The sequence below is a fragment of the Notothenia coriiceps genome, unplaced genomic scaffold (genome assembly GCF_000735185.1).
Source record: "Notothenia coriiceps isolate Sejong01 unplaced genomic scaffold, NC01 NC01_scaffold00005785, whole genome shotgun sequence".
Lineage (NCBI taxonomy): Eukaryota > Metazoa > Chordata > Actinopteri > Perciformes > Nototheniidae > Notothenia > Notothenia coriiceps.
Genome location: NW_011338486.1, coordinates 386,427 through 399,024, shown reverse-complemented (window position 1 = coordinate 399,024; position 12,598 = coordinate 386,427). Strand labels below are relative to the sequence as shown.

General features: G+C 43.8%; 1 protein-coding gene across 1 annotated transcript in view; it reads right to left on the bottom strand.

The window, feature by feature from the left end:
• LOC104943175 (apoptosis-stimulating of p53 protein 2-like) overlaps nucleotides 1-12,598 on the bottom strand; it is a 31,800-nt gene that overhangs the window by 2,596 nt on the left and 16,606 nt on the right. Inside the window, exons 8-18 of the mRNA XM_010768511.1 lie at nucleotides 11,938-12,112; nucleotides 11,610-11,791; nucleotides 11,320-11,484; nucleotides 11,063-11,101; nucleotides 9,456-9,503; nucleotides 7,932-8,115; nucleotides 5,757-5,873; nucleotides 5,435-5,556; nucleotides 4,925-5,321; nucleotides 3,166-3,211; nucleotides 2,132-2,301 (exon numbers count right to left, since the gene is read on the bottom strand). Of these exons, the coding sequence (XP_010766813.1) occupies nucleotides 2,132-2,301; nucleotides 3,166-3,211; nucleotides 4,925-5,321; nucleotides 5,435-5,556; nucleotides 5,757-5,873; nucleotides 7,932-8,115; nucleotides 9,456-9,503; nucleotides 11,063-11,101; nucleotides 11,320-11,484; nucleotides 11,610-11,791; nucleotides 11,938-12,112 (1,645 nt within the window). The remainder of the gene's footprint in view (nucleotides 1-2,131; nucleotides 2,302-3,165; nucleotides 3,212-4,924; nucleotides 5,322-5,434; nucleotides 5,557-5,756; nucleotides 5,874-7,931; nucleotides 8,116-9,455; nucleotides 9,504-11,062; nucleotides 11,102-11,319; nucleotides 11,485-11,609; nucleotides 11,792-11,937; nucleotides 12,113-12,598) is intronic.

Sequence of the window (12,598 nt, the reverse complement as noted above, 5' to 3'; positions counted from 1 at the left end):
CTTATGACAGTTTAGTCAACACACTGCGTTCTGTTCGGTGAGCAGCATTCTAAGCCCTGGTACTTTCTGCTCGTAAAACCACAACCGCAATCAACAGAGTGTAACTGATACTGCGAACACATGTCAATCTAGGTTTACTGACGGTAATCTCAGAGTATCACCTCGGATCACTTAAGAAGATTCGAGCATTCAATCTTAAGACTAATACTGGAGTAACGGAAATCCAGGCATGACTTAACAGGTCACTATTATTCCAATCCAACTTTTATACACAAACATTCGTGTCCCCTCTGCGTTAAAGAGATTCTGAAACGTTTCAGGAAAAAAAGATTTGGCGTTCTCTTTTGTCTGCATCCATTTCTATAAAAACCGTGTTGAAAAGGAGGCTGATCCCGACTTCCTCGGCCCACTTCACGATCGGTCTTAACAAGCCGCCGAACAGCGGGGATAATGCTTTTTTCTTGGCTGTGTTACAACCATTAAGCCGCGAGAGCGAGAGCCACACCAATGCACACCGCCCCCACCTATCACGCACCTGACCATCTTCCTCTTACAGAGGCACCATCTGTGTTCTTTGTAACCAAATATCTCTCAGAGGGCGCCGTGGGGCGAGTGGCTAACTTATTCTTCATCGTAAAGTACAACAGACAGCTCTTTGACAACAGGCCGGCTGGACCGAGGGGCTTGCATGGGCATGTGGCTACCAGGAATGACATGATCGTGTCTGGCTATTTCGAGCGGGCTAAGACAGAGACATGCGGTCTGTATACTATCTGAGAAGCTATAATCAGATATTGAGTGAAAACAGTATACTCAGGGGGACCTTTAAATCCTAAATTCGGAAAGTTAGACAAGCGTTTATAAACAATACGATATTTTGTCCACTTGAAGATATAATTCACGTGTTAAGGCGTGAGTTCTGCCCTGCGCTGCTGTTTCTGTTTAGCATATTTCAAACAGGAATTACTAACGGCTTCACACACCGTTTTATCTCTATGAGGATGAGCAGATGCGTTCCTACTATCCATTTCTGTTTTATGGCTGTTCTCCTTTTTTACTAAAGCGGCATATTAATCTTGCAACGCGTTTACCTTGCCTGCTTTTTGACTGGAGTTTGTGGGAATGAAATATGGAATTTCTCCTCATTTTTCTCCTTCCTCGCTCGCTAGTCAGTTCTCCGTATGGATGATCATATTGCTAGCTCTAAGTAAATGCTAAGACAGTTAAATGGGAAACAAAAAACAAGATATATATTTCTCTTATCGTGAGCTGAGTTATCAGTCACGAGAGATTGCTAAGTGGAGAGTGTTTATTATAATGGAATAAGTTGCTCGAAGTTTTAGAGGGACGGCTGTGAGAATATGGTGGCATGGGAGAAAGGGAGGTGGGTCTAGAGAATTATTATCTTTTGTATTGCATATACACTACTAAGGTAACATTATACCTCTCTTTTATATTGTATTATCATTCCAGTAAGTTTATTTAGACTTTTGTTTCCCCCGCAACAAGTATTTGTAATTAATATAAACAGAAACAAACAATATAGCCCTGACTTTTGTCCTTCTCATTTTGCTTTACGCTCTCAAAGAGGACCAGGCCAGTATTTCAACTGGCATTCCATTCAATTGGAATTCCCATCTGGTGTGACATTTTTCGACCAAAATGTCCGCCGTTAAGCAATCATTGTATACTTTAAACTACGAACTTTGAGCCAGCCGTGATTTAGAGACTGATACAGCAGCAGGTTTTTCTACCAGCCATGCTGAGACAATAAGCATGTCAATCCCGGGGTAGAGGTAAAGAAATAATTTCGATCCAGTCTGCTTTTTTTTAAAAAAACATTATCGACTGCAGTTGTTCAAGCTTACCCGCGTAGTGCCTGACCTCAGGCATCTGTAATCTAACCACATTTGAATTACCAACTGCTTCGGGCGGCAGAACAAAGGGCGCTCAGTTATTAGTGTGTATCTGTGTAAACACTTGTTTCCTACATCTTTGTGTCATAGTGTCACTGGGTAAAACCCAGTGATCCCCAGTGGAGGCCTCCTACTATCCAGAGAACCCTTACTTGGACTCTGCCGCTGCAACTGCCTTTGATCCTGAGGTCGCCGACCCAACAACGGAGCCTAACGTGGGTCCCAGTCCATCTGAAGGTCCCCCAACAACTCCGAAAACGGAGCCGCACCCCCTCGGCCCCTCAGCCCCAAACCAAGCTGCTCCTTCATTTTCGAACCTGACAGGAACCAGCACCACGACTGGCGCATGGAGCCCTGAGGAAAAGCCTCTACAACGCCAGGTCTGCTGAAGAAAAAACCGCACATCACACATCTCGAAAGGGTCTGCGGGCCACACATTCAGAACTTCTCTACAGAGCACCGACTGACGCTCATGGACGCATCACTTCAACCCACTCGCCATAAACGCGCGGCAGGCAGTCGGAGGATCTTTGCGCGCGCGCATTGTTTCTCTGGGGTGCGAAATCGCCACGCGGACTCCGGATGGCGGGACAGCTCCCGTCCACATCACTAAACAGTCTAATGTCCCGCGCCGAGGAACCCCCAGCAGCTCACCAACACAGCGCCCTCGGTCTCTCATTGGAAGGCTGACACGTGGTTTTGGTGAGCTTCTGGGGCGTCCCTCGGCAACGGGGACATTAGCCTGTATGCATTGTCGAAAGCGGGAGCGTCCCCCCATCCGGAGTCCTCTCTGTCGATGTGGGGTTCCGCTCCACCAGAGAAACATTTCGCCCCGCAGATCCCTCCGGCACCTTCTCTGCTTCCATCACGTAGGTGGGAGTGGTCGGTGTGCGTAATAGTCTCCATAGCTTTTCAGGGTGGCTTCTGGTAAAGAGGAAGCGTCTTCTTCTGAATTTGGGCCGCAGCGACCCCGGGTTCAGTGATGGAGCTGGCGTTTTTCTTCAAGCGGCCTGGGGGCCGTGTTAGAGCTTCTTCCTCAGGGCTTCCAGCGGTCGCCAAATCGTTCTGGGCCGGCGGTTCGAATGAGGGAAAAGCAAGCTGGTGGGCTGAAGGGCGGGCGTGCGCTCCGTTTTCGGTTGGGGGGACCTCAGATGGACTGGGACCCACGTCTTGTAGGCTCCGTTGTGGTCGACCTCAGATTCAATCAGGCAGGTGAGCGGCGGTCGCACTGTAAGGGTTCTCTGGATACCGTAGGCAGGCCCTCCACTGGGGATCAGCCTGGTTTCCACCGTACACTAATGAACAAAGGATAGGAACAAGTGTTACACAGATACACACTAATAACGACCCTTGTGTCCTGCCCAGCTACATCAACAATGGAGAGCATTACATCCACAGCAGGTATCAGCATACGAACCACTAAATTAAACCGGATAATGTTATATAACAGGATTTTTATATCACAAACATATACGCTATTAAATATCTCAATGGCTTTTGTAAGAAAAACTATAACAGATACAGTCATCAAATACAGAACATTGCTCAAAAGTTTGTGATTTGTAAGATACTAGAATGATTGCTTAAGGGAACATTTTGGTTCAAAAAACTGTTACACCAGAGTGGGAAATCAACTTATGAAATGCAGTTGAAGATACTGGCCTGGTCATTTGAGACGTAAAGCAAAATCAGAAACAAACAAATCAGAGTATGATTGTTTTTTTTTTTATATACATAAAATACCTTGTTCGGTCTAAATACGTTTGAATGGAAATACTTAATTAATCATGTACCCTATATGTGATATGCATCAGTAAATATTTTTTGAAAATTTCTATGGTCCTATTTAAGACTTTAAAATTGGGACTTTTTTCCGTTTAACACTTCCCTTGCATCTCTCTCTTATAGTATGTTAAAATCTTATCTTCTTTTTGTTTCCCATCTTGTCTTTAGCATTTATAGAGCTAGAATTGCCTCAATCCTCCGAACTGACCTCAGGGAGGAGAAAAAAATGGTTCCATTTCAATTCCACAACTCCAGTCAAAAGCAGCAGGTTACGGTTGACCTGTTTATGCGTTTGCTAAAGGGAAGATGGTAACAGATGGTGAGACGCTTCTAGCTCATCCTCTGTCACGGTGTGTGAATATATCCTGTTGAATATGCTAAAAAACAGCCAGCAGGGCAGAACTACTTTAACAGTGAAATTATATCTTCAAGTGAACAAAATATTATTTTCTCTATAAACGCTTGTTCTAGAACTCCTGAATTTAGTATTTAAAGGTTCCCCTAGTATACCTCGTTTTCTTCAATCAATATATTATCAGCTCTCAGATATTATCAAAACATGTCTCTGTTTACCTCGAATACCAAACAGATCATGTATTGTGGAGCGAGATCCCACTAATCCCCTCATGTCCCCAGCTGTGTTACAAGAAGTGTCCTGTTACTTTAGCTGAAAAATAGGAGCCACTTCCCAACGCCCTTCTGAGAGATATTTGGTTAACAAGAACACAATGGGTGCTCTAAGAGGAGATATCAGCGTGATACAAGGTGGGGGGGGGTGTTTAGCGTTGGTTGGTGATTGCCTAATGGTTACACAGCCCAAAAAAACATTATGACATCATAAAGTGGCCAAAATCTGATCAGCTCATTTTCAGACAGGTTTTTATAGAAATGGATCAGGACAAAAAGAGAGCAAATCTTTTTTCCTGAAACTTTCAGAATCTCTTAACGCAGAGGGGACACATGTTTGTGTATAAAAGTGGATTTTGAATAATAGGTGACCTTTAAGTCATGCCTAGATTTTTAGTCCAGTATTAGTCTTAAGATTGAATGCTCAATCTTCTTAAAGAGATACTCTGAGATTGATACATAAACCTGAAGATTGACATGTGTTCATACATACACTCTTTGATTGCGTGTTTTACAGCAGAAAGACCATATGAATGTGTCACCTGAACAACAGTGTGTTTGACTAAACTCAAAAAGTTACATCTGGGTATTCTTACCACTGACAAATCCATTGGAGCGGCTCTGATTCCTGTTGAGAGCGTTCTGCACTCCACTCGGCGGGTGGAAGGGCTTGGCTGAGCCGGCCTGCTGCGTGTACATGGAGTAAATGGAGCTGGCCGCTAAAGTCTGAGGCTTGGAGGAGGGCAGCTCCGGGGTGAAGGGCCGCACGGTGGCTGCAGGTGGAGCGTCCTGCTTGGAGGGGAGGGGGAGTGTCTGGCTCTGTGAGGATGGGAGAGGGCTGCGGCCCTGGGGGGGCTGGGGCTGCTGGCTGTGGGGCTTGGCTTTGGGGAAGGTTCCTGTGTTGAGACCTGGTTTCCCATAGGGAACGACACCAGGGCCTTTTGGTTTGGTGGGAACAGGAGGAGGCACCTTGACTGGACCTTTGGGGGCCGACTGTGGACATGAGAGGACAGAGAGAGAATTAGATGCATGGATTTAACTGCTAAACAAGTATTTTCTTGGATCTTTACTTAGTATTTAAGGAGTTTGTTTTCATTCATTCTCACCTTTGCGTCCCTGACCAGGTCGTCACTGCTCTGGTTTTTGCGGAGGGAGGTGGCGGGAACGTCCGTTGACTCAAACATGGAGAGTGGACGCACCTTCTTGTCCCTCCTCGTTTCAGTCTCATCTATTCACACACAACATATAGGGGCAGTAATCAGTTTCACTGCATGTTAAGAGCAAGCGTGATTCTATAGAAAGACAGAACAAAAGCCCCTTTCAAAGCTTTTGTTCTGCCTTCATTACTGTTTTCACAGTTCCAGGAAAGATTACAGTGCACAGGAGTTGTATGTGTGTGTGGTGTTTGCACGTGTGTATTGCTCTAACCTTGTTCTGTGTTGGAGTGGGAGGTCATTCGGGGCAATGTTGAAGATGAACCATGACCGTTGGTGTTGGATTCTGGACCTGAAGAGCCCCAGTCTGCCAGCTTGGATGGCTGAAGGCCTGTGGGACCAGCAGGAGAGGAGGGAAAGAAAAAGGGACAGGCGGAGAATGTGTTAATGTCATCACGTACCAAAAAATACTATACTTTTTTTAATAAAGATAAGTGGTAACCTTCTGCAGTCATAATTGTCCCACAAAAGCACAAAGCTGCGTTGTATGCAGAGTCACAAAGAGCAAACAGTCATGAAACAGTCATTTGAAAAAAGCACTATGCCTCCATCGTTACTCATCATTTGTTGTTTTGGTTGACTGACTAAGACTCAGCCAGTAGCCATGCATGTCCGCACACATCAACAGTCAAATGAGCCACAAAAGCATGGAGCACTCGCAACTAGCAACATTAGCATCACATCAAAGACAGTCAATTCTTCATAATCATAATGATTATCCTTTGCAGTGCCCATAGTTTAGTGGTGTCGTAGAAAGACAACAAACACAAAACATATTTTGCCAACAAGATCAGATTTGGATGGTCAGGACACACACAGCTTGTCAGTTCAACTGAAGGTTATGCATTTGTTTCCGACTGACCCATTTAGAGGGGTGGAAAATAACTGAGGAGAACAAACAAAAACACGCTTCAACAAACAACGGCAAAACAAGCAGAAAGGACTAGGTAATAATGTAGCTAGCCAATTATGAGAATACATCTCAGCTTTTTCAGTAGGAATCTCCCCTTAAAATAAACAGAACCACACAAAGCCGTGGAGAGAAATACACGCGCCACACACACACAAACACGAGTGTGTACCTTTTCTCTTAGCCCGCAGCTCTTTCAGAGGCTTAAGCAAGAACATGGCTTCTGAGGAAGATGCATTCGAAAGAAAAGAAAAACAAAAGTAGCCTTAGAGCTCCAAATCTCCCTTTGCTCGAGTCATGCTGTTGGCACAGCCCAGTTAGGGGCCCCCCTGAGGGGCCAAGCAGAGATCAGAACAACCCCCAGGAGCCGGCCTGAAACTATGCACAACGTCCCTGCTAGAAGAACCGGGAATGGGTTTATACCAAGAGCAGATTCCTCTGCCTCCCCGCCCATCCCTCTCTCTCCTCTTTTCATACTGCAAATCAACTCAGCATGCAGAAATAATTGCGTGCAACATCATGACAGACTGGAGGAAAAACTGATACTTTCACTTCCTGTATGTGGAATTGCTTTAAATAGGAAAACATGGGCTGATAAAGATTTGCAAGACTGAATGAGGAAAGAGGTGGTCCCTGGTGCTGTTGTTTTGTAATGACTAATTTCTGTGTATGATCATTCATTTTTAATAACATAAAGCTGGCCCACTATCCACTGGGGGATTGGTTCAGGGCTTAGAGATCGAGTCTAGAGACAGAGCCTCTGAGAAATAATTACTGAGAAAGAACAAAGAACATTTCTAAATGGGAAATGTTGCTCTGGTCTCTCATTGCTTTGGTCAGACTTCATTCCACTCCATCACACCGCACACATGCTACTGCAGTCTGTGAAAAGAGAGTGCAGCAGCTTAGTCTGTACTGGCTCTAAAAGTTTACTTTAAAAAAGGATAAAAGCAGAAGAGACACACATGGTGGCAATAGGAACAATGGTTCAATAACTGGCTCACTCACTGCAAAGCATATCACAAGTTCTTCAGAAAATGTAAAAGAGGATAAAGAGTTCAAAGTTCAGGCTCAGCAAAACTCGGTCACAACACACCATCCAGGAGGTAACTAGCTACCTTCTGAGCTCAGATCGACATCGCAACCAGCAGGTGTCCCAGAATCCACTGCTTCTACTGAAAGCAGGACGGTGTTGTCACATTTCAGTAAAACAGTTAGTGGGAGTACAATCACAAAGGAACGCCTAGAATAGTAGTTGAAAACACTTTTGGGATCCTAACCGTTCTTTGATCTGAAAATGTAAGCTTTTATTTTACAAGTGAGCTGTTGCAGAACTCAGCAATTGCCTCAATTATCTGAATACATTTTTACTATTGATGTCCCGCCCCCGAGTCTTGATTCGAGCCATGTTACAGAAATGAAAAGGAATGGTTTTAGAAGTAAAAGGCTGCAGACGCTGTGTGGTCTCCGGCTGCTCACCTGGGCCGGCCTTGCTCTGCGGGTCGTGGGCAGGGAGGGTTGCCGTGCCGTCTGGGTAGGCTGGTTTTACGAGCAGCTCGTGCCTCACTGGGCCGCGGGGCATGGTGGACGACTGGATGTACGGGCCGACCGCCGCCACACGAGACGGACCTGACTGCTGTCCGGCTGGGCCATCTGTGGGCACCTGTGCAGAGAAGAGGTGGGAGAGAAGAGAGTCTGTTAGAGAAGCAAAGGTCTGAGGGAATGTTTCAAATGTGTGTGTTACGTGTGCAGGAGAGAGAGTATGGCATTGTATTTGTGCCTCAGTCCTGAGCTAGTAATGGAAGTTTAGGAGAACTGGAAGATACATTTTGCAGGCATATTCACTATAGACAATCTACTCAAGAAAAGGACATTTAATTACATCAAACTGTTATGCTCCAAAAGGAATTTCCATGTTTGCTATTAACTCAATTAATGTGCAATAGTTTCCTGTGCTCTGAATTTCCCATTGCTCACTCAGGAATGAGGTACACAAATATTGCCATAAGAGAGAAACACTATTCAGACACATAAACGTGGATGACAAAAATAGTAATCACAACTTATGAATGTATAAAACATTGTTGACATTGAGATGAGTATCACAGAAATCATGCTAAAATGTTATATTTTAATACATTTCCACATTTAGGCACTAATCAAAAACACTACAAGTCCATATAAGCCCTCTTAGGCTCTAATGGTTAATAAGTTAGAAAAAAAACGGCGTTGTATAATATAATAATGGATACAAATGCTGAGAAAACTGTGGCCTAAAGGTGGTGCCAGACCGGGGCCAAGTTGTTCATCAAATAGGTTTTTTTTCTGGCTAGTATGGAAGGGTTCAAAGATTTGTAAGGCAGTCATAATGTTTCCAACCCGTAGCTGATGCTAGAAGAACTAGCATTAGTGTAAGACACTTGTGAGAGTTTATGAAGGTGTGTATATAAGTGGAAAATGAGACCTTCTTATAACGATGGCCATGGTTTCATGCTTCAAGAAAACACATGCATTACACTGGCTGATTTATAAAAGATTTAGCTTACACAGATTTATCAAATATTGAAACCCATGATTTGAGTCCTACAAGTTGCAATGGAGCATTGTGCAGTGATTTGAAAGCAGCTTGGATTGTTGTGGGATCTCCATCTTGGACAGGTGATATCAAATATACAGCACGACCTTTTTTGAAATCCTGTCGATTAATTCCAGGCTTGAATCAGAGAACGCTTGAAGTTAAAAGAGGGTAAGTTTGTCATGAATACCACATCTTGTAAAATAAATGAAATGCACTTGTGATTTCCAAACCAAAACAAACAGACTCCAAATGTCCCTTCAGACTCGGTAAAGTACTTGAACCGTGTTTTTAAAACCAGCTCATCCCCTGGACAAAAAGATATCCTCCTGAATTCATGATGACAAGCTGTCCCTTTGGAAACAAGATGATCAGAAAGAAATAAGGGACACATACTTTAGCATCAGCTTCAATGCTAGTTTAGTTACCTGAAGATGAGTGTCTTTTGAAGCCCTCTCTTTACCAGGGTAGCCATTCTTGAAAAAACAAAAGCACAAACATAAAACAGCAGTTCAAAATACCAAAGTATCCCTTTCTTCAATCTGATATTAGCCTTTTGTTAGTCCCCTGTACTACGCATCATAATACGGTGTCTCTCGGCTGGCAGCTCTCAGGCTACCTCTCTTCAGTCAGAATGGTTAAACAGGGTTTTTGGGTGATGTCAGACAGACTCTTGCTGTTTGGTTGGAGGAGAGAGGCAGCTTGGATGGAGGGTCTTTGTGTCAGTGTGAAAAAGGCCCACTCATTATGATTCCAGGCAGGGTGTGGGTAAATCACCTCCTCACTGGGCCCTTTCAAGCCTTCATCTCTAACACACACTCACACGCAGGCAAGCACACACAAACACACACGCACACATATTGCTCTATTCGGTTCCTACTTTATTGGATTTGTAAAGGGAACATTAAAAGACAAGTTGGGCTTCCCTAAAGTCGGATAAGGTGGCACGTTGTTACTTAATCTAGAAATCTTCCAGGCAGAGCTGCGAGAGGAAATGTTACATTTACATTATAACATGTATTATTTATGTTCCAACTCATAGATCTTGTACACTGCATTAGTAAACATCGCATGCTGCAAACTCAAGAGGCAATGTTTTTGTACAGTATCTACAACACAGGGGAAATATCATTTCATAGGGGAGCTTTTTGATTTGCATTACAAAGTTAGGAATCAGCATAATATATTGCAATACGAAATTTGAGGTTAATTGGTTGAATGTTAATTTGGTTGAAAGACAGAAAGTTAATGGTGACGGCCAATGAAACACCTGCATATGGTCTGAGAGGAAGTCCACCTGATCAGTAGACATAAAGAAAGAAACAAAGTCAAATGACTTGTGTTTTTAAACTGGTAAAAACATAAAATCATTCATCACTCGATCAGAATGATGTTGTTTCGTTTTTGCCACCCTTCTGCTATCCCTTCACAAGCATTCAATCTCAGGCAGTGAACGTGTTAATATTCCTTCCCAAACAGTCTGTTGACTCTTCTTTACAGTCCCATGGCAACATGTGTTCAAAACAACTCCTGTAAAGGGGAGAGTGGAGCAGGGAGACACCAGGCAGCGAGCTCAGAGCCAACGCTTATAACGACAATAAGATCTAGTAAAGAGACTAGGTTGTTCAGCCTTTCTAGTATCTGTTACATTCAGTTTGTATTATGCAATATGTTTTTAAAAGCAAACGTTCTTGGTAAGAAGTTTGTTTGCCTTCAGTAAACTAATTATTCGTCTTTTCCTGTTTCTGTGTAGTCATAGAAGATAGCATCTCCCCTGACATTCCTGCCTTTCTGATGTGTCAGCATGCGCTTATTACTCCTCTCCTCTCTGCAGAAGTTGTTTCTGCCAAATGGAACTGAAAACAGCGGGAGTGTGAACTCAGATGCGACTCTAATCAAAATGATAATCAATCCACACCAGCTATCTTAGACAAAGAGATCAAAGAGTGGAAAAAGACGGATAGGAGTGATCTCCTTCGAGTGAGGGCATCACTAGGTTTTCCCACACAGAAGATTTTAAGTTAAGGAGCCTTACGTTGGAATGGGTGGGCTCTGAATGCCAGGGTATCTGAGGCTTCCGGAGGGAAAGAGACATACAAACAGCCTTTAACATGAGGCCACTAGGGGGAGCTCTGATCAACATCTTTTCCATAACTTATTTGGAATATTGTGGCTTGGGGAAATTGCAAGAAAAACACATTAACAAATGTCAACACCTTATCCAGAAAGACACATCAGGGGGTTCTGCATCAGGTCACATATGTGTATTTATGTTGTTGATGTGATACTTACAGGCAAGTTCTCTTTCTGCTGCAGCGCTGCCTTCTTCTTCCACAGCCGATCTCGGAGCTCAATGATGCGTTTGTCCATGGCAGCCACCTCCATGTTGCGCTTGTTCAGGCCGTCTCGCTGCTGCTGCAACTTGGAGTTCTGATCCTGGTTCAGCTTGTTCCTCAGCTGAAGAAGGACAAAACATGGTGACAAAAGGAAGAGATGGTTCAATGTTTGTGCTCATTAAAATAAATACTGTGTTCGGAGCTACGTGTGATTTATGTCATTTAGTAACTGTTGTTTCTGCACACCTGTAGCTCCTTGTACAGACGGTCGAGTTCAGCCACAGAGCTCTGGTTGTCATTGAAGTTGTCCATTTTTCCATTTTTAAGCAACTCGAGCTGTAGGCTGAGATCCTCCACCTTGGTAGCAGCCATCACTAGTTCTCTCTGCTTCTGCTGAAACAGGTTGTTCATCTGGTCGATCTCCTCCACTGGAAAGGAAGTGGAATTGAGATGAGAGAATTCAGGGACACAGCATGAAATAATCTATTCAAATCAAATATTCCACGCTTCCTGTCATATAATATTCTGAGCAGGCATTTATTTATAAAATCCTTTAAGTTTCTGAGGAGCTTACCCAGTTTTCCATTGCTGAGGCGCTTCTGCTCCACCTGGCCCTTGAGGGCCCGGACCTTCTTGAGCCGAGTCTCCTGGTTCTCGATGTTCTCTCGAAGGCGCTGCAGCTTCTCCTGCTCAGACGCCTGCTGCTGCTGACGCTGCTCCTGCTGCTTTAAGTAGCGCAGCCGCTGCTCCTGAAGGAAGAGACAAGAGGAGAAAGGGAGAAACGGTCAGGAACATTATTTAACAGACACAACCCTGTTAACTATCATTAATGAGTAATCAATGGCTGAGTTTCGTTCCTCAACAGGTGCTGTCAAAATGTCCTCAGTCATTGAGGTACAGATGTTATGGGCCACTAGTAAATTGGCTGTTGTAAGAATACACCTTCCTCTCTTACTGCTCCTGCAGGCTGTTAGGAATGCATTTTATATCAACATGCCAGCCTAAATAGAGTGCAACAGTAATGAGTCTCAAAACACTGGAATTAGTTAGCATTTAACACTTCCGTTTTTTGTTTTTTTTTAAAGTTTGTTTGATTAGATGCATGAAATACAGTAAGTTCTGTGTCTAACACAAGCAGAACATATTTTACATTTAGTTTTCAGATATAAAATACTTCATAAAGAACCCCACTAGTGAATGTCCAAAGCTTCTGTGTCTAACAAAAGGGCAATTGC